Source organism: Haliaeetus albicilla, chromosome 7 (assembly GCF_947461875.1).
Source record: "Haliaeetus albicilla chromosome 7, bHalAlb1.1, whole genome shotgun sequence".
NCBI classification, from domain to species: domain Eukaryota; kingdom Metazoa; phylum Chordata; class Aves; order Accipitriformes; family Accipitridae; genus Haliaeetus; species Haliaeetus albicilla.
In genome coordinates, this window is record NC_091489.1 from 3,671,796 (window position 1) to 3,693,043 (window position 21,248).

The 21,248-nt window shown below is 67.1% G+C and overlaps 4 protein-coding genes across 14 annotated transcripts; 3 read left to right on the forward strand and 1 right to left on the reverse strand.

Moving 5' to 3' along the window:
• The first annotated feature begins 1,336 nt into the window (after positions 1-1,336).
• Positions 1,337-5,478, forward strand: HROB (homologous recombination factor with OB-fold). The gene is made up of 10 exons (XM_069786590.1): positions 1,337-1,541; positions 1,881-1,931; positions 2,262-3,221; positions 3,321-3,404; positions 3,600-3,740; positions 3,933-4,041; positions 4,129-4,214; positions 4,426-4,548; positions 4,734-4,926; positions 5,124-5,478. The coding sequence occupies exons 1-10, from the start codon at positions 1,539-1,541 to the stop codon at positions 5,195-5,197; spliced, it is 1,824 nt and encodes a 607-aa protein (XP_069642691.1). The 5' UTR covers positions 1,337-1,538; the 3' UTR covers positions 5,198-5,478.
• Positions 5,479-5,836: 358 nt separating this feature from the next.
• Positions 5,837-8,794, forward strand: ASB16 (ankyrin repeat and SOCS box containing 16). Its single transcript, XM_069786591.1, has 5 exons — positions 5,837-6,246; positions 6,651-6,918; positions 7,677-8,169; positions 8,267-8,380; positions 8,474-8,794. The coding sequence occupies exons 1-5, from the start codon at positions 5,937-5,939 to the stop codon at positions 8,657-8,659; spliced, it is 1,371 nt and encodes a 456-aa protein (XP_069642692.1). The 5' UTR covers positions 5,837-5,936; the 3' UTR covers positions 8,660-8,794.
• A 515-nt stretch (positions 8,795-9,309) lies between these two features.
• TMUB2 (transmembrane and ubiquitin like domain containing 2) lies at positions 9,310-12,300 on the forward strand. Of its 9 annotated transcripts, none has more exons than XM_069786602.1 (4): positions 9,822-10,148; positions 10,246-10,282; positions 10,477-11,205; positions 11,568-12,300. In XM_069786602.1, the coding sequence occupies exons 3-4, from the start codon at positions 10,661-10,663 to the stop codon at positions 11,929-11,931; spliced, it is 909 nt and encodes a 302-aa protein (XP_069642703.1). In that variant the 5' UTR covers positions 9,822-10,148; positions 10,246-10,282; positions 10,477-10,660; the 3' UTR covers positions 11,932-12,300. The 9 variants fall into 9 exon arrangements, with proteins under 9 accessions (XP_069642701.1, XP_069642703.1, XP_069642700.1 ...); XM_069786599.1 differs by having other exon boundaries at positions 9,822-10,143; positions 10,220-10,282; XM_069786601.1 differs by having other exon boundaries at positions 9,822-10,143.
• Positions 12,301-12,563: 263 nt separating this feature from the next.
• ATXN7L3 (ataxin 7 like 3) lies at positions 12,564-20,902 on the reverse strand. Of its 3 annotated transcripts, XM_069786595.1 has the most exons (13): positions 20,677-20,899; positions 18,767-18,879; positions 18,523-18,655; positions 17,843-18,014; positions 17,241-17,338; positions 16,915-16,937; positions 16,752-16,797; positions 16,405-16,436; positions 16,219-16,287; positions 15,772-15,815; positions 15,552-15,623; positions 15,120-15,253; positions 12,564-14,805 (listed from the first exon to the last, which is right to left on the reverse strand). In XM_069786595.1, the coding sequence occupies exons 2-13, from the start codon at positions 18,815-18,817 to the stop codon at positions 14,657-14,659; spliced, it is 1,023 nt and encodes a 340-aa protein (XP_069642696.1). In that variant the 5' UTR covers positions 18,818-18,879; positions 20,677-20,899; the 3' UTR covers positions 12,564-14,656. The 3 variants fall into 3 exon arrangements, with proteins under 3 accessions (XP_069642696.1, XP_069642693.1, XP_069642694.1); XM_069786592.1 differs by having other exon boundaries at positions 16,752-16,937; positions 20,677-20,902; XM_069786593.1 differs by lacking the exon at positions 20,677-20,899 and adding an exon at positions 18,974-19,017 and having other exon boundaries at positions 16,752-16,937.
• Positions 20,903-21,248: the final 346 nt, after the last annotated feature.

Consider the following 21,248-nt stretch of genomic DNA (forward strand, 5'->3'; position numbering starts at 1 on the left):
CTAGTGTGCAATAGCGCACGTGGAGTGCATGTGAGTGTGCACCATGTGCTAGTGTGCAGTGGCACGCCTGTGAGCACGTGAGCATGCACCATGTGCTCGCATGCAATAGTACACATGTGAGTGTGCAACAGGCCAGTGTGCGATAGTGCACGTCAAATGCATGTGAGTGTGCACCACGTGCTAGCATGCAATGGCACACATGTGAGCATGCGACAGGCCAGTGTGCGATAGCACACATGGAGCGTGTGTGAGTGTGCAACACAGGTTGGTGTGCAACAGCACACATGTGAGCACACATGAGTGTGCGCCATGTGCTAGTGTACAATGGCATGCATGTGAGCGTGCAACATGCCAGTGTGTGATAGTGCACACATGGAGCGTGAGTGTGCACCATGTGTTAGCGTGCAATGACATTTGTGTGAGTGTGCAACATGCCCTACTGTGCAATCAGTCGTGTAAGAGCGTGTGTGTGCCCCATAGGCCAACATGCAATGACGCATGTGCGTGCACCATGGGCTGGTGTGTGATGGCACATGTGTGCGACAGCACACATATGTGAGCATGTGTGCACCACGGGTTGGTGTGCAATGGCACACATGTGAGTGACAGGCACCCACATGTGTGCCACAGGCTGGTGTGCAGCTGCACACATGCATGTGCGTGTGCAAGAGGTTGGTGTGCAATCGCTGTTGCGTACAAGTGTGTGAATGCATGCGTGCAAGAGGCTGGCAGGGAGTCACGAGTGTGCGAGCGCACCTACAAGGGGGTGTGCAAGGGCACACCTGCGCTCTGCGCGCAGCACCCTGTGTGCAGCCACACATGCGTGCGCATGCACCCGTGTGACGGGCTGGCACGCGGCTGCACACGCGTGTGAGTACGCCGGCCGGCAGGCAGCACGTGTGTGCGTGCATGCACGAGGGGCCGGCCTGCCCTCGCACACATGCACACACGCGTGTGCACGACACACGCGTGTGTGCCCCCCCCGCCCCAGCCGGCTGGCAGCACTTGTTTGTGCAATTGCACACGCGTGTGTGTGACAGCCGGGGGGTTGCAGTGTTGCGGGGGGGGGGGGGGGCGGGTCCGGCCGCGCTGCGTGTGCGGCCCCACGCGGGGGCGTGCGGGGATGAATCACGCCGGGCCCGCGGTGAGTCACGGCCGCGGGGGGGGCGGCGGCGCGGGGCACACGCGTGTGCACAGGGGACACGCGCGGACGGACACCCACCCACCCACGCGTGGGTGCCCGAGGGGTGGTGGGTGAGCGCGGGGCGGCGGCAGCAGGAGGGACCCACGGGGCTGGGGAGGGGCGGACAGGGCGGACCGAAGGGCGGGCGGGCGGGCGGACGGACGGACGGACGGACGGACGGACGGACGGGGTGGGTGCCGCCACCTCCCCTTTAAGAGGCGCGGCCCCATTCCTGCCCGCCGACAGGCGGCGCGGGGCCCTTAAAGGGGCCGTTCCCGCCCGCCCCAGCGGGGCCGCGGGTTCGCGTCCCGGCTCGGCCTACTTCCGCCTCCAGGGCCTGGGCCCTGCCGCTGCTATGGTAACGGGGGGGCAGTGTAAGGGGGCCAGGTTTGGGGTCCCCTTTAAGAGATTTGGGGTCCCCATAGGGTGGGCCCGGCCTGGGGAAGGGGGGGAGAGGTTTGGGGTCTCCGCCATGGGGCCTTCGGGGTCTTTTCGGCTCCCCACGGGCTGCGGTTACCGGTAATGGAGGCGTGGGGTGTCGTCGTCCCTCTCTTCCCCGGAGGGGAGGGAGTGGGGAGCCCCTTAGGCCTCCTTGTGGGGGACAGGGTGGCTCGGGTGTCCCCCCAGGACAGGGGGGTACCCTGTGACTGCAGCCGGGGGGGGGGGCCCTCACTTTACCCACCCCTCCTCCCCACAGGCCTGCCGCCTCCAGAAGCTGTTCGGGGCCGACGGGGACCTGGCGGACGAGGTGAGGGACGGGGACGGCACCTGCCTGGCACCGGTGACAGCCGTGGGGACACCGCCGGGGCCTGGCACCACCCCAACACCCACGGGGGTGGCTTTAAAGCCCCACACACACACCCACCCCCTGGCTGGTGGGTGCCGGTGGTGGTAACTCGTTAAACGGCGTTAATGAGTTATTACGAGGTGGCTCGCCCTTGGGTTTAATCCCCAGGGGTTATCGGGGTAGGGTCCTGTGCTGGCCTGGTCACCCCATGGGTGGCTCTGGGGGGGACACACAAGGGAGGGACTGGGGGGACGGGGCTGTTTGGCTGCCCGGTGCTTTCTCCTCCTGCAGGATTTCCTCTCCGCCGTGGAGGACGCAGAGAACCAGTTCGTGGTCCCCAGACGTTTGTCACCCAGCGATAGCCCAGTCTCTCCCAGTGTGCAGTCTCCAGCTCCCAGCCTGCAGCCCCTCCGCGCATTGGGACCCCAGCTCGGTCACCGTGCCGGTAAACCCCCCGGCCTGCGGCCCCTCGCCAGGCAGGGGGAACAGCCCACGGGCTGCCAGGGACCCCCAGCCGGGGGAGCAGCCCCCCAGGATGAGCTGGACAATGATCTCTTCCTGGCTGCCTGCATGGAGCTGGAGGGCCCCGAGCTGCCGGCGGGGGCAGGTGCTGCCCGGCCACCCCCAGGCCAGTGGGAGAAGCCCCCACAGATACGCATGGGGCAGGAGAGCCCCCAGGAATGGGGGGCCCCCAAGAAGCTGCGGGTGGGAGAGGAGCTGGTCTCCCCTGGCTCTGGGGGGCTGGAGGACAGGCAGGACCCACTGCCTGCCCCACAGGCAGCTCCCACTCCTAAGCTGGTGCTGCGGCCCAGCGCAGCTGGTGCCTGCCCTCCCAGACCCCCCACCATCCCCCTGGGAAAACCAGGTGGCTCCTGGGGCTCTGTCCCTGCTCCCAGAGGTCCAGCCCCGAGGCCTTTCCAAGCATCCCCACGTTGGCCGGGAGCGAGCAGCTCCTCCGAGGGGCTGCGGGTGCCCCGGACCCCCATGGCGCAGACTCCCCGGCAGAGCTGCCCCCCACCCCGGCTGCCCCGTGGCCCTCCCACCAACCCACCAGCCTTGATGAGCTGTGTGGAGCCCCCGCCGAGGCAGCCGCCCAGGCTGGCCCCAGGCAGCCTGCAGACGCCAGTGGTCACCAACCACCTCGTGCAGTTGGTGACGGCAGCCAGCAAAGCACCCGGGGCTGCCCCCCGTCTCCCACCGCAGGGGAAGACTCGCCGGTTCCCGGGGCCTGCCGGGATCCTGCCCCAGCAGGTGGGTGCAGGGGATGGGGTGGGAGGGTCTGGGAGCATCTGGTGAAGAGATGCAAAACCCTGGACATCTCTCTCTCTCTCTCTGTCTCTCTTCCATAAGCACGCCGGGAAGCTGCTGGAGGAGATCCTTGTTTCTGCTCCCCAAACTCCAGCTCATGGGGCTGTGGCGAAGCCGCGGACAGAGGTAACCCCCTGCTCTGGCGCAGAGCTGGATATGAATCTCAGTGGCAGTGCTACGGGCAGTCCCTGAGGCCGCAGCTTTCAGAGGGTGATGCTGGAAGAGGAGGGAGTCCCTGGGGCTCCCCCCTTGCTGTGACAGAGCTGCGAGATGTGCTGGCTCAGCTGCGGGGTGGTGACCGCTGTTGTCCTGTGACTTCAGGGACTGCCCAGCTCCTCGCCACCCACAGAAGAGGATTTTGGGAAGGGCCCCTGGCTTGCCATGAAGACAGAGCTGGGGCTGGACGAGAGGGACCCTGGCTGCTTCCTCAGGACCTACAGCGTGGTCATGGTGCTGCGGAAGGTGAGGGAGACCCTGGGTGAGGGCACCGGCCCTGGGGACTCAGCTTCTTGGCTTTCCCCTTGCCCCTTGGAGCTGTTTCCAGGGCTGGGCATCAATGTGGGGAGGGGGCCGAGCTGGGCTGACCGCAAACATCCCATGGCCCTGCGGGGCTGCCCTCGGGGACATTGGCATGATGAGGGTCTACGTGTTCAGGCAGCCTTGAAGCAGCTGCCGAAGAACAAGGTCCCCAGCATGGCGGTAATGATCAAGACCCTGACGAGGACCAATGTTGATGCTGGTGCTGTGTTCAGGGACCCGACTGGTAAGCGCAGCCGTGCTCATGCCCTGGTCGGGCTGGGGCTCCTGGCTATTGTTCCCTGCAGCTAACGGGTCCCCTCCTCATCTGCAGGAGAAATACAGGGCACGGTGCATCGCCTGCTGCTGGAAGAGAGACAGAGCGAGCTCAGGCCTGGCTCGGTGCTGCTCCTGAAACAGGTAGGAGATGCGAAGGCAAATCTCTGGCAGCAGTATGGCGTTTGGGGCTATTTCTGCCACAGGCACCGCTAACCCACAGTCACTGTGCCTGGCTGCCAGGCTCCCATCCTGGGGGAATGGGACAAGAGGCTCCTCCGGCTCCTCAGGCTGTGGCCAGCAGCGCCAGCAATAGCCAGAGCTCTGGCTCTGACCCACCACTCTGTCCTCACAGGTGGGCGTCTTCTCCCCATCCCACCGCAACCACTACCTCAACGTCACCCCCAACAACCTGCTCAAGATCTACCCGCCGGAGCCCGAGGGCAGCTTCTCACAGTCGTCACCGTCGCAGCAGAAGGTGAGGGAGGGCACGGTGCTGCTGGCCCTGGAGGGACAGGGATGCTGGGACTCCCCAAGGGTATTACTAGGGGGTCTGGACTGCTGAGACCCTCGAGAGCAACTGGGGAGGAAGGGGGAGGCTTGGGAGGGACAGAGAAATCCTCCTGTGGGCCCCCAACAATTAATCTCTGCTGGGTTTTGCAGGTCCCTGCCCAGGCTGGGCTACTCCTGGACCACCCCGCACAGACCCTCCGGCATGTCCCTGCCCCTGGGGACTGGGGACGATCGAGGATGGGCAGCCACAGCACAGAGCGGTCTCCTGGGGGCTTCTCCCTGCACCCCCAGAGCCCCGGGCCTGGGCGAGAAGAGCCAGTGCGAGCTGACGTCTGCGACATGGGTGAGTTGGACCCGCTCTGGGTGGGGAGGAAAAGCTCAATGTCTCATGGAAAACAGGCCCTGGGGTTGGGCAGTGTCTCCCCTCCCCTGTAATGCCAAAGAGGGGCCCTTGTCCCACTGCATTCCCGGTATGTGGAGTTGATTCCTGCTCTATACACAAGTAAAACTCATGCATTTCATCCTTCTTTGCCTGTACAGATGACCTGGATGGGCTGCTGGGAGAGCTGCCTGAGGATTTCTTCTCCACTCCGGCCCAAGCTGACTGCTGCTGACCTCAGGGAGCTGCAGCACAGCCATGGGGCTGGGGAAACGGTTACTGCTGGTGTGGCCTGGGCTGAACCGTGGCCTGGCAAGGAGGCTGAGCAAGCAGGCGATGCACTGACCAGCCACTTCCTCCTTTCTCTGTACGTCTGTTGTGTTTGTGCTGGAGCCGAGAGCGGGGGGACCTGGGGAGTCCCGGGTGGGCATGGCCTCAGTGCCTGTCCCTAATCCTCTGGGCGGGCTGGCCCCTCTTGGCTCCTGAACCTGCATTAAAGGGCTGTTCTGTCCCTGCCTCGCTCCGTCTGCTTGCGTGTCACCATCCCCTCTGCCACCGCAGCCAGCAGTGTCCCATCTGTTCCTTCTCTGCTGAGCTGCAAGCACCCCATCCCCCTCCTCTATGGGGGTCCTCGCTCTCCCTCTCCTCTCCCAGGCAGGAGGTGCCGTTACCCCTTGGGGCTCTTGCGCAGCCTTGGCCGGCCTGAGCCCTGCGGGGTTCTGGGGTACCCAGATCCCAGCCCAGCCCCATGGCACCGTCCCCATCTCACACCCATCAACAGGTTAAATTCCCTGGCAGCCCCACGCCAACGTGACTCTGTTTACCACCCCGGGTGAGTTATTTATAGGGTGGCCTGGCTTGGGCTCTTGATTCAGCATTTGTGCATGGGGCACAGCCCTATTTATAACCCCCACCCAGGCGCAGGAGGCAGCTTATTGACCCCCTAAGCCTCCCTCTGCCTTCCCGGGGTGCCCATGGCCCAGGAAACCTTCGCCTTCACCTCCTCCGCTCTGCGTTCACTGCAGCTCCAGCGAGAGCTGCTGGAGCAGGAGGATCGCCGGCGAGCCCTGGCTTGGGAATCAGCCACACGACGGTTCCTGCCGGCGAGCCCCCGGCCTCCCCTGACCCCCCGCCGGCGGCCCCAGTACTGCCGGGACCCTGCTGTTCACAACGCCCTGTACACCGGGGACCTCCTGCGTGTCAAGAGCATCTTTAAGGATGAGACCACCGCCAACCTGATCATGGAGACGGTCAGCGAGGAGCTTGTGTGGTCGCCTGAGCAGGGTATGGGGTCGGGGTGGGGGTTTTCCCTTCCCTTCCCGACTGGGTGCGCTGCAAAATAAATGGGGGGAGCTGGGAAGGGGGGGTGCTGAAGGGAACCAGGGCAAGGAGGGATGGCTGAGGATGCAGCTCCTTGTGGGCTGGGGGGAGGAGGGCTGGCTGCTCTAATTTGGGGCTGGTGGGATAGGGAGGATGCCCTGGGAAAAGGGGGGGGGGGGGGGCGATCCTGGGTTTGCTCCCTCCAGGGCTTTTCCTAGCTGGGGGTGGAGGGGATATCGGGGATCACAACCGGCCCCCTGTGCTGGGCTACACGGGGGTGGGGGGGCCCGATGGAGGGTGAGGGGTGGGTGGGTTGCTGAGTTGGCAAACCTAGGGCAGCCCCCGGCTGACACCTCCCCATCCGACAGGGCTGTGGGTGCTGAGCCCCCGCCGGCAGCAGACCTCGGCCCTGCGCATCGCCGCCGGCCGAGGCTACGGCGACTGTGCCCGGCACCTCGTGCTCCGGGGAGCGGAGGTGGACGCGGTGGTGGGGGGCCGGGCCCCCCTCCACGACAGCGTGGCCGCCCCCCGCCCCGAATGCACCCGCCTGCTCCTGGCCTTCGGGGCCGACCCCAACGTGCTGAGCGCCGAGGGCTCGGCCCCGCTGCACCTCTGCACCGCGCCCGACAGCCTCCCGTACGCCCCGCCCACCGCGGGACACGCCCTCCCCTTCATCTGCATAGAAGGCTCCGCCCCGTCGTACCCACCACCACCACCCCCCCCCATGCTCCAGCCAATTCTGCGCGGCAGGCTCTGGCCGAGGGGGCTGGGCTCAGCTGCACGCCGGGCTCCACCCATCTGATCTGCATAACATGCTCCACCCACACGACCGGCCTCATCTGCGTGCCAGCCCCTCCCCCCGAAGGCACCCAGCCCCTCCCACACGCCCAGCCCCTCCTCCACTCCCATCTGCAAGCCAAACCCCACCCACCCACCAAGCCCCTCCCCACCCTCACCTGCCAGCAAAGCTCCACCCACACCCTCAGCCCCGCCCACAGAGGCAGCCTCGTCTGCATGCCAGGCTCCACCTCCCACCCAAACCACACCTACCCCCTATAAACCCCAAGCGATAAGCCCTACGCCTCACCCTGGCCCAAACCCCGCCCCCTAAAGGCAAACCCCGCCCCCAATCCAACCCCCGCCCCCTAAAGTCAAGCCCCGCCCTTCCAGGTCCCGGGGCTCCCTGGTGGGACTCGATGTTTGCAACCCCACGCTGCAGCACTCACCTGCATCCCGGTGGTCCTGGGGTGGGGGGAACCCGGGGGTGATGGCGGTCCTAGGGGCGGGGGGAGGCCCAGGGGGTGATGGTGGTCCCGGGGGGGGGGCCCCAGGGGGTGACAGGGGTCTCTGGGGGGGTCCCCAGCCCCAGCTCACCCATGTCTATCCATCCCCAGGTGCGCGGAGCTGCTGCTGGCGCACGGGGCACGGGTGAACCTGGGGACGAGGGACCGGCAGCTGACAGCCCTGCACGTGGCGGCGCGGCAGGGGCTGGTGGCCCACGTGGAGCTGTACTTGCGACACGGCGCCGATCCTGCCCGTCGCAGCCGCCAAGGCGAGACCCCCCTCAACGCCGCCTGCTCGGCCGCCGAGCGCCCCGAGGATGCCGAGCGTTACTACCAGGTGGTCGAGCGGTTGTTGGCGGCCGGTGCCGATCCCGGTGCCGCCGGCCGCAAGGATCACACGCCGTTGCACAACGCCTGCGGTAACGGGCAAGCCAGGTTGGTGCGGCTGCTGTTGCGGCACGGGGCCGATGCCACCGTCCCCAACTGCGCCGGTTACACCCCCATGGACTGCGCCCTCCACGCCGTCGAGGAGTACCGGCACCAGCGCCCCGAGGAAACCATCACCCTCCTCCTCAACCACGGCGCCGGCCCTGTCCACCCCAAGGTGGGCAATTTGGGTGGGGGGGAGCGTGCTGGGGAGGGTGACGGGGTCACGGCGGTGTGTGTGTGTGTCCCCCTTGGTGACACATCTCTGTCACCAGATGCTCAAGTTCTGCTGCCGGCACCCGCCGGCGCTGGAGGTGGTTCTCAACGCCTACGACCGCATTCCCCCTGCCGAGGGCTGGGTGGGGACCGTGCCCCCGGAGCTGTGGGAGGTAAGGGGGTGCAGGGTACCCTGACATGGGTGTCCCCCCCCAACCCCAGCTCGCTCACCCCTCTGTGTCCTGTCTCCCCCCCATCTTTTCCAGGAGCACCGGGATTTCTACGCCTCGGCAGTGCGCATGGCAGGCCGGCCGCGCCGGCTGCAGCACCTGGCCCGCTGCGCCGTCCGGCGGCACCTGGGCGCCCGCTGCCACGCCGCCGTCCCCAAACTGGCCCTGCCACCCCCCCTGCGATGCTACCTCCAGCTGCCCCTCGAGGGGGTCATCTCCTGAGGGTGCCCCCCCCCAAACAGGGGTGACAAAGCGGGGAGGGGGGGCAGCTCCGGCTCTCCCCGCTGGCCCTCCTCTCCCCCATGTGTGTGTCCCCCCCAAGTGCCCCAGTGTCAATAAAGGGACGTGGCAGAGGTGGCTCTCGAGGTGGCTCCTTCACCGTAGGGACCTCCAGGGCCACCGCACGGGGTGGGATGGGGGACTGGGTGGGGGGGACACAGGTCCTAGGAGGGGGTGACAAGCCCCAGGGAGGTGACAACCAGGCCCTGGGGGACACAGGGCCTGCGAAGGGGGGGTCACAGGCCCTGGAGGAGGTGACAGCCAGGCCCCGGGGGGTGGGAGGGCCCGGGGACGGGGGGGGGGGGGTCAGGCCCCGGGGAGGTGACAGCCGGGGGCGGTGACAAGCCCCGGGGACACACGAGGCACAGAGGCCCCGCCCCACGCCGCCTCGGGCCCCGCCCACCAGACCCCACCCCTCCGCACAGAAGGCCACGCCCGCTTCCGCCCAGCCTGGAGGCGTGGCCCGAGCGCTCCCCCCCCTTCCCCCATCCCCTCCCTTCGCGCCATCAGCGAGCGCCGGGCCACGCCCAGTAGGCGTGGCTTTACCCGCGCGGCCCTGACGCACTGCGTGCGCGACCGCGGCCCTTTCCCACCCACATCTCTCCCCCCCCCCCCCCCGCCTTCCTCGCGGCGTCGGCGGCGCTGTGACGTGGCGCTTCCGGCGCGCGGGCGGCGGCGGGACGCGGTGAGTGCGGGCGGGGCCTCACCGGGAACCCCCGGGACCAGCACGGACCCCCCCGGGCCTGACAGGGACACCCCCCCCCGGGACCCCCCGGGCCTGACAGGGACCCCCCCGGGACCAGCAGGGACCCCCCGGGCCTGACAGGGAACCCCCCCCGGGACCCCCCGGGCCTGACAGGGACCACCCCGGGCCTCACCGGGACCCCTCGGGCCTGGTTGGGACCCCCCTGGGATCCCCCGAGCCTGGCAGGGACCCCCCCCGGGATACCCCAGGCCTGGCAGGGACCCCCCCGGGCCTCACCAGGACCCCCTGGGCCTGGCTAGGACCCCCCCCCCGGCCTCCCCGCGCAGCCCCAGGCTTGCCAGAGCGCCCGTGCCCCCCCCTTCACTCCCGCACTGACCCAACCGGGACCGTTTCACACCGACCCACGCCGTCCTGCCCCTGCTTGGCCCGGCCCCTGGGCGCCCCCCCCGTCCCCTCCCAGGGGGTTTAACTCTCCCCAGCTGGGCCCTGTCCCGCCCCCGCCGGGCTGCGCCCCTTCCCCACCGGGGCCGGTGTCGGCCAGGCAAGGGGCCGCTGCAGAAAGAACCGGGAAGGCTTTGACCGACGTTAACCGGGCTCCTCGCCCCGCTGCCGGCCGTCACTCCGCTCCCTTCCGGGAACGGAGCCGGTGCTCGGGGATGGCGTGACCCTGGCTGGGCACCGAGGGGCTTCGGGAGCCCACCGGGAGCATCCGCTGACCCCGGTAAGGTGAATGCGGCCCCTCTGAGCACCCAGCTCCTTTCTGCCCTGGCCGATTCCAGCTCGGGTTGTAATTACAGGAGCTGTGCTCCTAATTGGCACGTAGGAAGCGATAGCATCATCCTCCTCCCCGCAGGGACGAGGTAATTACTCCTGAGCCGTAAGTTCTGCTTCCTAAAAGAAATCCCACAATCACTGAGGTGCTGCCACCTTCCCTGCCCACTCAGAGCTCCCCACGGCTCCCCACCAGCATCACCCTGGCCCCAGCTTTTGCTGCTTTGGTATCTCGGTAACAAAAAAGAAGCGTTTGCAGTAAAGAAATCTCCCTTCCCTCCAGCAATTTGTGCAGCGGGAGCAGCGGCAGGATTTATTTTAAGGCTGAACGTGATCACAAAGCAGCCCTGGGGGTCCCCGCTGCCGCCGCACGGCCGGTTTGCACCTGGCACGGGGCCTTCGTGGGGGAGTTAAGGCAGAAAGAAAACTGAGGGGGGGAATCCCGGCTCCTCCAGCCCACTCCAGAGATGGAGCCCCCCGCTGCCACCTTCATCCGAGGGGTGGGGGACGAGGTGACGGTGGTGGCCGGTGTCGTGGTGCTGGTCCTGGCTCTGGTCCTGGCGTGGCTGTCTACCTACGTCGCTGACAGCAGCAACCAGCTTTTGGGAACGATTGTCGCGGCCGGGGATGCGGCCGTCATCCGGCTCGGCCACGTGGAACATTATGTGGGGACGGTGGGGGTGGCCGAAGCCCCGGAGCCCCCCAGGGTCCCCGAAAACGTAGAGGAGAAAACAGAAGAGGAAGGGGGGGCAGCGGCGGCGGGGCCAGCGGTGGAGCAGGGGGACAGCGGCAGCCCCCCCGACCCCAGCCTGGAGCGACTGCTGGACATCCGGAGCTTGCCCAAACGGACCTCAGCTGCTGAGCCCAGCGCCCTGGGCAGCCAGGGGGGGCCGCCCACCCCGGGGGAGAGTGACCTGTGCTCTGGCCTCATCAAGATCCGGCTCAAATTCCTTAACGACACAGAGGAGGTGGCCGTGGTCCGGCCTGAGGACACCGTGGGGGGCCTCAAGAGGTAAGTCCTGAGGGAGAGGGGGGACATGAGGGACCACTGCCTGGTTGCAAACCCCCCTCCTCCCCCCCCCCCCCCCCCAGCTCTTGTGACCCCTGCCTTGTACAAAACAGCCCCCTCTCCACCATTCTGACTGAGAACAGTGGAGGGTTTTCATCCGTTTTCGCTGCGCCGCTACCCCTGTGCTTTGCCAAGGGATCTCCAAAAATAACAAGGAGGTGCCAATTTTAAAATAACGAGTTTAAAAGACGAGACAGCGTGTGGTGGCAGTGCTGTCATTGTCCCCCTGAGCCAGGACCCTCATCGATTTTACCATGGGGGGGTTTCCCCCAGCCCCATCTCTGACCTCTTCCCTCCTTCTGCAGCAAATACTTCCCAGGCCAGGAGAGCCAGATGAAGTTCATTTATCGTGGGCAGCTGCTGCAGGACCAGGGGCGGACGCTCCGCTCGCTCCACATCACGGACAACTGCGTCATCCACTGCCACCGCTCCCGGAGTGCCACCACCACCACCACCACCCTGCCCGACCCCAGTGCCGCTGCCCCCGATGCCGGCAGCCTTCCCCTCGGCGGGGGGAACCTGATGATCCCCACCGTCATGGTGGTGCTGGCGGTCGTCTGGTATTTCCGTATCAACTACCGTCAGCTCTTCACCGCCCCGGCCACTGTGTCCTTGATCGGCCTCACCGTCCTGTTCAGCTTCCTGCTGTTCGGGATGTACGGACAGTAGGGAACTCGACCAGGAGATGCCAGGGCCGCCCCCCGCCCCCCCCCAAGCCTGTCCCTGTGCAGCACTCGGGCAGGCACTGCTTTCTTCACCGCAATGTTATGGTGACTGGAGCTGGCACGACAAGAGCTTGGCGCGTCCTTCCCAGTCTTGGTGCTGGACTTTGTCCCCCCCCAGAAGGGGCTGTGCTCCCCCCCAGACACTGTCCTCCTCCCTCCTGGCCTCAAGCACAGCTCCGGGGAGGAGCTGGCTCTGGGGCAGGATCTTGGCCTGGGTGAACGGCGTGGTGGGTACGAGCCCAGGGCCCTGCACCGGAATGGGCTGTGGCTTCCTCCCAGAGACTTCTAAAAGCAAATAAAAGGTGTAACGTCAGCCCGAGCGCTTGCCTTCCTGCCCGAGGGGTGGCTGCCGGTGAAACCACAACTGGCTCACCACCCTGCTGCCTTCGCCATGCTTTTGGAAAGGATGTGTTAAAAAAAAAAAAAAGAAAGAAAAAGACAGCCCCATAAGTGGATTTTGGTAAATTGGTGGGAGCCAGGCTGGGCAATGAGAGGTGGGGGTACAATGGCCCTGCTTAATTACCTGTGGTTAATTAAGCAGGGTGCCAGCACCGCACAGCAGCCATGAGCCAGAGATACCAAGTCAAGATGCAGTTTTATTTACAGGGGCAGCCACAACCCACTAATGGGACACACAGACCTTACAATGGCTCAACTACCCGTACGGGATGGAGTACGTGCGCAAAAATACAAGTCTCAAGCCCAGGAGAGCCCCGGGCGGCCGCAGGCTCTGCCACATGGGCAAGGACATGGACCTGGGGGGTGGGGGGGTGGGGACGGACACGACAGGGCATATCCAAGCCCCCCCCAGCCCCATTACACCCCTTGGACCCCAAATTGTGGCACCTCTCGCAGCCGGAGGGGCTTAGGTTGTGTCGCTCACCCCCAGTCACCATGCCCTCCCCAGGCGGTTTGCAGGGCAGGGTGGGGGGGGTGCCCCATAGGTGGTCCCCCATGTTTCTGGGTGCCTGGACTCCTGTCCTCAGGCCCCAGGGCACGCGAAGGCCAGCTCAGCGTGCTCCAGTGGCCAGGCCCCCCCAGCCCAAAAGCCATGCCAGGAGCTACCGCCGACTGCAGCGGGGAGGGACTGTGCAGGGGTCCCCACGCAGCTGGGGGTTGCCCCCCCCGGGGGGTTTGGGGTGCCCAGGGCTCCATGGGGACCCTCCCCCAGGTCCTGCCACAGCACTAGCCTTTAGCAGCAGTTTTAAAACAATAGTGAATCCAGAGTCGAGAGCACCATAATTTGCAAGACCCACCAAAAGGAGTAGCCACCCCACCCTGGCATCAGGGCGGGGGGGGGACAACAGAAGCAGCCCCCCCCCCCGCCCCGGGACATATAGCAGAACTCGGCATGTGAGACAGCCATTGGAGGGGTACAACGGAGCAGACTGAGCCAACCCTGTCCCTGACAGCCCCTGTGATGGAAAACAGCTGGAAGCGGGGGGGGGGGGGCGGGTTATCAGTGGGCTGTGGGAGACCTGGATCTGGCCAGAGGGACCTGTCCTCCCCAGGCCCGCACAGCGGGGCGCTGGTCCTGGCCACCCCCCCCAGCCAAAGACTGGAGTCCATGGGGGTACAAACACCAGCCAGAGCTATTGGGGGGTCCCAAAGGACCCCCCCGACTGCAGCAGCAGGTCCCCAGGCACGTGGGGATGGGGACGCAGAGCTGTCCTGGGCCAGCAGCCTGGGGATACGAAGTAGGGGGGGGCTTTGCCTCCAAGCTGGGCTGTGTCCCCCCCCCCCAGGTCACACTCTGGCTGTGGAGGTACGGTGCATTTCCCAGCCCTGCCAGGTACATGGCATGTCCCTGGCAGGTTGGGGTCCCCCCTCCCCACACAGAGGCCAGTTTGGAGCAGGGAAGGTCACAGCAGCTCCCCCTGCACCGAGCTGGGGACGTAGCCCAGGGTGTCCCCCACAAACAGCCCCAAATGTGAAGGATGCAGCATGCAGACCCCCCCCAGCCCTGACCCAGGCAAGCCCTGTGCAGGCAGTGCCAGGCCCCAAACACGTCCAGCAGCCAAATCCAGCTGCTTACAGCAGATTGGGGGTGTATGGGAGTCCCACTTGGCTCCTCTGAGCAGGAAAAAGCCCCCTCCACCATGCTCACCCCCATCCTGAGCCAGCCCGACCAGCGAGTGCCAGCCCGGGGCATGGAGACGGGGAGCAGCCCCAGGTTGGGGGGTGACCCCAAACCCCTGGGGCAGGAGGGATCTGCACCTCCATCACCCAGGTTTGGACCTGCCCTGGGGGCCTGGGTGCCCCCCACCCCGCTGGGGTAAGGGTGGTCTGGAGGAGCGCGTGTGGGAGGGGGGCGCAGCTGGTTTTTGGGTGGGCAGTGGGAAAGGAAGCGCGGGTTGTGCCCCCATCTCCAAGTGAGAAGCTCCCTCAGAACCCTGATGGGAGCCCCACGTACAAAAACTATGTCACAGAATAAATAGAGGCACCGGGGTGGGGGGGGTGGAAGGAAGGGGGGCACTAATGGGGGGTCCCAAGTCCAGCCCCCCACCCCCACCCCACCCCCTGCAGCGATGGCCAAGTCCTCCATCCTCCGCGCCCCGGGTACCCGCTTTGTGTCCGAATCGCGGGGCTGCCCCAGCCGGGGCGGGAGGGGCTGCCCCGGCCTGTGTCCGTCTGTCCGTCCGTCCCCCCCACCATCAGCTCTGCTGGGCTCAGTTGATGTCGTCGTAGATGCTGGGGGTGTGGGGCGCAGGGGGTTTGGGCTTCTTCTTCTTGCTGGAGGCAAGCCCCGGGGCGCCGCTCACCAGCCCCAAGTGGGGCTTCTTCTTCTTGGTCTTGCGGGACTCGGAGTTGTTTGTACCTGGGGCGGGGAGAAAGGGAGGAGATGGGGGTGTTAGGGTACAGCTGGGCTGGCAGAAGCCCCCCCAAAACACAGAGGATCCCTCCATCACTGATCCATACACAGGAAAATGTACCCCAAAACATTCCCCCCACCCCAGGAAGGTGTGTGACAAGATGTCCCAGCAGATACTTGAAGGACTCTTCGAGGCGGCTTTGGGTAGCCATTGTCTGTCTGTCTGTCCCCTCTTGTGCTGGGGAGACACCAGGAACACCCAGTTTTTCCCCCGCAGAGGGGTCTGTGCAGGAGGATTTGCAACCCCCCTCAACACTCACTGGCTTTCGAGGAGGCTGAGTCGGAGGGCGAGATGTCGGAGGAGCCGTCCCACTGCAGCCGGCTCATGATGGCCTGGCTCTCCGCCACCTCGAAGCTGTCGTTCTCCACGCTGCCCTCCGCCTCGGGCAGGGACCTGGGCAGAGGCGTTATGGGGGTCCCCAGCCCCTGGGACGGGGGGTGGGGGACGGAGTCCGCAGTACCGCAGCCCTCGATACAAGGGGGATGCCAGGGGCTCGACCCAGCTCCCCACCACCCAGCTGGGTTGCACATCCCAACCCCGGCCCTCTGCTCCTGTGCCCTCCAAGCCTCCCCGGGAGGTGTCCCTGTCCCCAGCCCCACCTGAGCACCCCACGCAGCCTCTCCCCCTCCATCCCCACACCAGGACAGCGGCCCTGGGACCTTGTGGACCCTGGGTGTCTGTGCTCACTTACGCAGAGGGACCAAGGAGGTAAACCCGGACCGATCTCCGTTGCTCATCTGTGTGCTGGGGACATCGCAGGGATCTGATGGAGGAGGCATGGGGTTGAGTCAGGCATTTTGCTGTCTGCCCCCTGCCCCCCCCCAGCTCCCACGGTAATCCGGGCACCCTGGGGATCTCCTACAAAGCCGCTCGCAGCCCTACACCGAGCAGGGAAAGCCCAGGACTCTCACCTGGTACACATCTTCTTGGTGTGCTCAGAGATGACCCCACATTGCTGGGGAGAGAAGGGATGGGTGAGCAGGCGAAGGAGCAGCCACATGGCCCCCAGGCTGCGCTCCACCATGGGTTCCCCAGTCCCAGTGAACCCCAACCTCCCAGTGCTGTCCTGTCCCCCCAGACAGAGCAGCCACCATGTCCCCCCAGGATTGGGACTTTCTGCCCAGTGGGGTGCAGGGCCTCTCTAAGAGAAGATGCACGTCCCTGTCACTGGGGTCAGATCACAAATGTCCCTGTTCCCAGCCTGGAAGCCAGCCCCGCTGGGACAGAGCTCAGCCAGGAGAGACCCCAGGAGTCCCAGTCCCCTTGCATGCCATCCAGCTGGAGATGGGGCTTCTCCTGCACCCATCGGAGCCTCCCAAGCCCCCGCGGTGACCGACCCCACGCCCCCAACCACGCACCGTGGTGAGCAGTGTCCGCAGCTCCTCGGGACCCAGTGTCTCATAGTTGATTCCCGCCGAGTTGCTGTACTGTGGGGGGGGGCAGAGAGCAGGGTCAGGGCCAGTGGGGGACAGGGACATCCCAGGGGGGACAGAGGAGGGACTGGGGACCGTCTCCCCCCCCACCGCATCCCACCCTAGGCTCACCTTGAAGGGATCGGGGTTCCCGCCGATCTCGCCTGGAAGAGAAGAGGGGGGTGAGGAGGGTCCCTGCCCGAAGCCTGGCCCCCCCGGTACCCCCCCACGCTGCCACTAGCCCCATCCAGGGAGAGCCCTGCCTCCGGACAAGCTCCGCCCACCGCCAGTGCCCCGCCCACCCCCTGACCCCGCCCACCCCAAACACCCCGCCTTCACCGCATGCCCCGCCCCAGCCCCATTCCCTGCCAGCATCCCAAACCCCGCCCCCGCCGCGACGCTCCTCCCCCGCCACGATGCCCCACCTCCGGGCGGCAAAAACCCCGCCCCCCCAGGCGACAACAGCCACGCCCCCTCACCATTTTTGTGTTTCAGGGACTTGGACCTGCGGGGCGAGTTGGGGTTCTGCAACGAGAGCGGGGGGTGTTGGGGGGTGCAAGGTGCCCCCCCCCCGTGTCCTCCACACACCCCCACCCCGGCCCCCTCCCCCAGCAGCACCCCAACACCCCCCGGCCCCCTCACCTTATCCGATTTCCTCTTCTTTGCTATGGGGAGAGACAGAGAAGGGACAAATTTTACCTTTTCTGGTGGATTTAGCCCCAAACGCCCCAGCAGCCGCCACCACCAGCCCACCTTCCACCCCTGCTGGCGGGAGGCTCCCCTCCCCAGGGATGGGGTGGGGCAGTCGGAGATCCCCACACTCGGCTGCTCGCACCCTGCCACCCACTGCACGCGTGCCCAGGACTGGGGTTCAAGGGCCACGGGGAAGCCGGGACATGTCCCCCACCCCTCACGGGGGCCAGGGACCCCCGGCCAAGCTGGCACCCACACACCCCACGTCCCCCCACCTTTCTTCTCGGAGCCGTAGGACCAGTCGTTGTCGTTGATGTCGTCGTTGTCCTCCTGGTCGCTCTCCGACTTGTTCATGTTGTTGCTGCTTGCGATCCTGTATGGGGAGGGGGAGGAAGGTCAGGGACCCACAGCCGGGATCCATCCCGCATCCTTCCCGGCACCCCGGGATCCACTCTGCACCCCGCCAGCACTGTCATGCCCACCCCAGACAGTCCCAGCCCCAGATCCAAGACAGGGGTCCCCAGCAGCCACTAAGGGAAGCGGGGAACAGAGAAGCCAGGATTCCTGGTTTGTTTTTCCAGGAAGGAAGGAAACAGCGGGTTAAAGCAAGAGGAGCTGGAGGTGAGACTCCAGGGTTGGGGGGCAAGGACGCACACCCCCACAGTGAAAAGCAAGAAGGGGGGAGAGCCCAGGTGCCTACTTTCCACCCCAGGCTTGTCAGCGCTGAGATGGAGGTGCCCAAATCCTCTGCACCGCCCCCCCACCGAGAAGAGACACAGCCCCACAGCCTCAGTCCCCCCTTGCGCCTTGGTTTCCCCATTACAGAGGGGGGACCGCTGGAGCCCCCAGCCCAGCTTTTTCGGGGGGACACGCTCACCTCCGGTTGGCAATGCGGCTGCTGTTGCGGCCCATGCCCAGGCACTTCTCCAGGTGGGGGGCGAAGCGGGAGGCGGCGATGCTGCGGCTGCAGTTGGGGCACACGCATTCCTTGTTCTTCCACTGGTTGTAGACCTGCCCGAAGATGTCCACACCGGGCTGGTCCACGATCTCTGCGGGAAGCACACGCGTCAGCCCCCACCCCGAGACCCGCTTCTGCTGCGGAGGTGACGCTGGCCCGTGCCACCCCGGCTCCGGTGCTTTGCTTTTTGGGGGGGGTGTCCCTTAGGCCGCTGGTCCCTTCCCAGACCCTCAGCTTGGCTTCGGGGGCCTGAAACCAGCAGCAGTGCAGCAAGGGGGGGGTCTCTCTCCCCCAGGGCACAGCACTGCAGCTTGAGGCAATATTTCTGGGGTTCAGTTCAACTCAGGGGTTTACAAAATGGCTCCTCTGGGACGGGACAGCCACGTCCCGGTAGCACCGGCACTGCTGGGGGGGACACTTGGGCTACCAAGCGTTTCATCCCCCTCGGCGCCGCTTGCGCCCAAATCCCTATGCATGGGGACGACTGATCCCTCCCCGCAGCCTTTCCGCGGCTTTTCCTGGTGGCACCGGGAGCGGGACGCTCGCCGTCTCCCCGTTGCTAGCGTCACCCCGTCCCCGGGGAGCTGCGGGGTGCTCACCGAAGTCCTTCATGCTGTCGGGGTCCGTGTCATCCAGGAAGAAGTAGCCGCACTTGACCGCCCGGTGGACTTCGAAGCAGAGGCCCAGGCAGGCATCTTCCACCAGGTCCGTGTAGATCTCGTGCGCGATGGCCTGGGGCAAGGGGGGGGGCAGTTAGAGATGAGGGAGGGAGGTGGGGGCCACGGGGGGGGACAGACGGACCGTCCAGGGGGACAGACGGACAGGCCCAGGGGAGCCGCTTACCTCCAGTTTGCTGTTATCCAGGCCAGACAAAGACATATCCTCCATTTTCATTTGCAACTGCTCGCGGAGAAGTCACGCCGAACGCTCATAGCACAGGACACACGGGGGTCTCGCTGGGGGGGGGGGATGGGGACAGGGGAGAGGCAGGGGCCACGCTGGCACTTCACCCATGGCCAGCAGACACCCCCCCCCAAGCCAAAAACCCACCTCACGCCCTGGGGAACACGTAGACCCCAAGATCTCCAGAGCGTCTCCAAGCCCCAAAAGGCAGAGTCCTGGGTTAAACCCCCCAGAAAAGGGGAGGCTGGGGGGGGGGGGAATGGGGGTCCCCCAGCTTGGCACCAACCCCTCCCCCGCCCAGTGGGGTAAGTCAAGGGAAGACTTGGAAGGGTCCCGGATTCGGATCCGCTCCCCGGCCCCCCCCCAACTTCCCAGGGAGGGACAGCCGCCCCCCAGTCCTTCCCGCTGGATAAACCAGGCCTCCCCCCACTGGCCACTATGGGGGGGGGGGCAACCCCCACCCCCCAACTGCCAGCCCCCCCCTCCCCACCAGGGCCAGCCTGGGACATATCACCAAGGCATCAGGACCCCCCCCAGGAGCCCCCCCCCCCCCCCCCCATCCCCACCATCATCTCTGGATTGCAGGTGGGCACAGGGGATTTGAGGTGCCCCCCCCATGCACCCCAAAGCTGCCCCCTCCCCCCCCAGAGGGGCGGTGGGTTTTGCTGCATCACCCTCCCTTGAAGCTGATGGAGGGAGGGGACAGGGCAGGGATGGGGACCACCATGTTGTGTGTGTGTGTCCCCCCCAGGGACCACCCCAGACCCCCCCTCCAACAGCAGGTCTAAAGACTGGGGGGGGGTTGCCCCAAACTCACACCAAGACACCCCCACCAGCACCCACCAACGGTGGGTACTGGCCAGCGGTTTGCGTCCCCCAGTTGCCATGGAGGGGGAGGGGGGGGTCCGACCCAACCACTGGCACCCAGGGGAGGCGGGGGGGGGGGGGGGGCCGTGTCACACCCCCCCCCCCCAACTTGCACCCCAGCACCCGCTTCCGGACCCGAGCCGGGGATTTCTTCCCTCCGCCATGGAAAGAGGAAACACCGTCTGGCACTGGCTCAGACCCCCGCCCCGTGGGACCCTCCTGGACCCCCCCCCCGGTCCCCCCCCGCATTGAGAGGCTGGTGTGGCTCAGGCAGAGCCTTGCGGGGGTGTGTGTGTGGGGGGGGGGGTCTGCCTGGTGCTGCCCCCCCCCCCCCCCCCCCCCCCCGCTGCAGGCAGGCCTGCAGGCAAGGCCTGGAGGAGTCGAACAAAAGGGATGCAGGGACCCAGCTGGGGGGGGGGCTGCACCCTGCCTACCCCCCCCCCCCCGGGGTGATGCCAGCCTGCGGAGGGGGGGGTGATGCCAGCCCCCGGGGGGGGGGGGGGGGCGCACACACACACACACCCCCCGGGCTGAGAAACCCCTGCAGGAGCTGGGTGCTGCATCAGGGCTGGGGATTGGGGGGGGGGGGGGGGGGGGAGCAGGAAAAAGGGGGGGGCAGCTGGAGAGTGAGGGGGGGGAAAGGGGGTGTCAGGGTCTGGGGGTCTCCCATAGGGCGGGGGGGGGTCGTGGGGGATCTGCTGGGGCTGGGGGGGGGGCAGGAGGGGGTCACGGGGGGGTTTTAGGGTTGGGGGGGCGGGGGGGTCCCGGGGGGATCGGGGGACCCCTGAGGGCCGGGGGGGGGCCCAAAGCAGAGCGGGGCGGGATCGGGGTCCTTCGGGGTCCTCCGGGGCGGGGTCCCCTGGCTCACCCCCCCCCCCCCCCGCCTTCTCCGGTGCTGCAGGGCCCCACGGCGAGGCGGGACCCCGGGAGCGGGGAGCTCCTGACCGGGAAGCCCGCGAAGGGTGGATCGGTCGGTTACTTACCGGCAGGGAAGGCCCGTCGGGTCCGGGCCGCCTGAGTTCGGGTCAGAGCCCCCCACCGCTCCACCGCGGGGTCCGGCGGCGGCTCGCCATGCTCGGCGGCAGGGCCGCCCGCCCTCCCGGGGCCGGGGCCGGGGCCGGGGCCGGACCGGAGCGGGAGCGGGGAGCGGGGCGGGCCGGGCCTGGCGCTCCCTCCGCCCGGCGGCGGCCCGAGGCGGCGGGGGGGGGGGGCGGGGGGGGAGGGGGGAGGGAGAAGGGGCGGGGCGCCGCACCCGGCGCGCGCACGGCCCGCCCCCGCGCCCACCGCCAATGGGGTGGCTCCGTGCGGGGCGCGGCCAATGAGGAACGATCGTCGTCGCCGCCGCCGCCGCCGCCGCCGCCGCCGCGCGGGGCCGGCACCTTGTCGGAGGGCGCCGGGGCGGGGCGGGAGGAGGGAGAGGGGGCGGAGGGGGTGTGGCTAGGGGGTGGGCGGGGCGAGAGGGGCGGGGGCGGGGATGGGGCGGGGCTTGGGGGGCCTCCCTCCGGGTGCGCCGGGGCTTCCACCCCCCCCCCGGCTCCCTCTACAGAGACCCCAC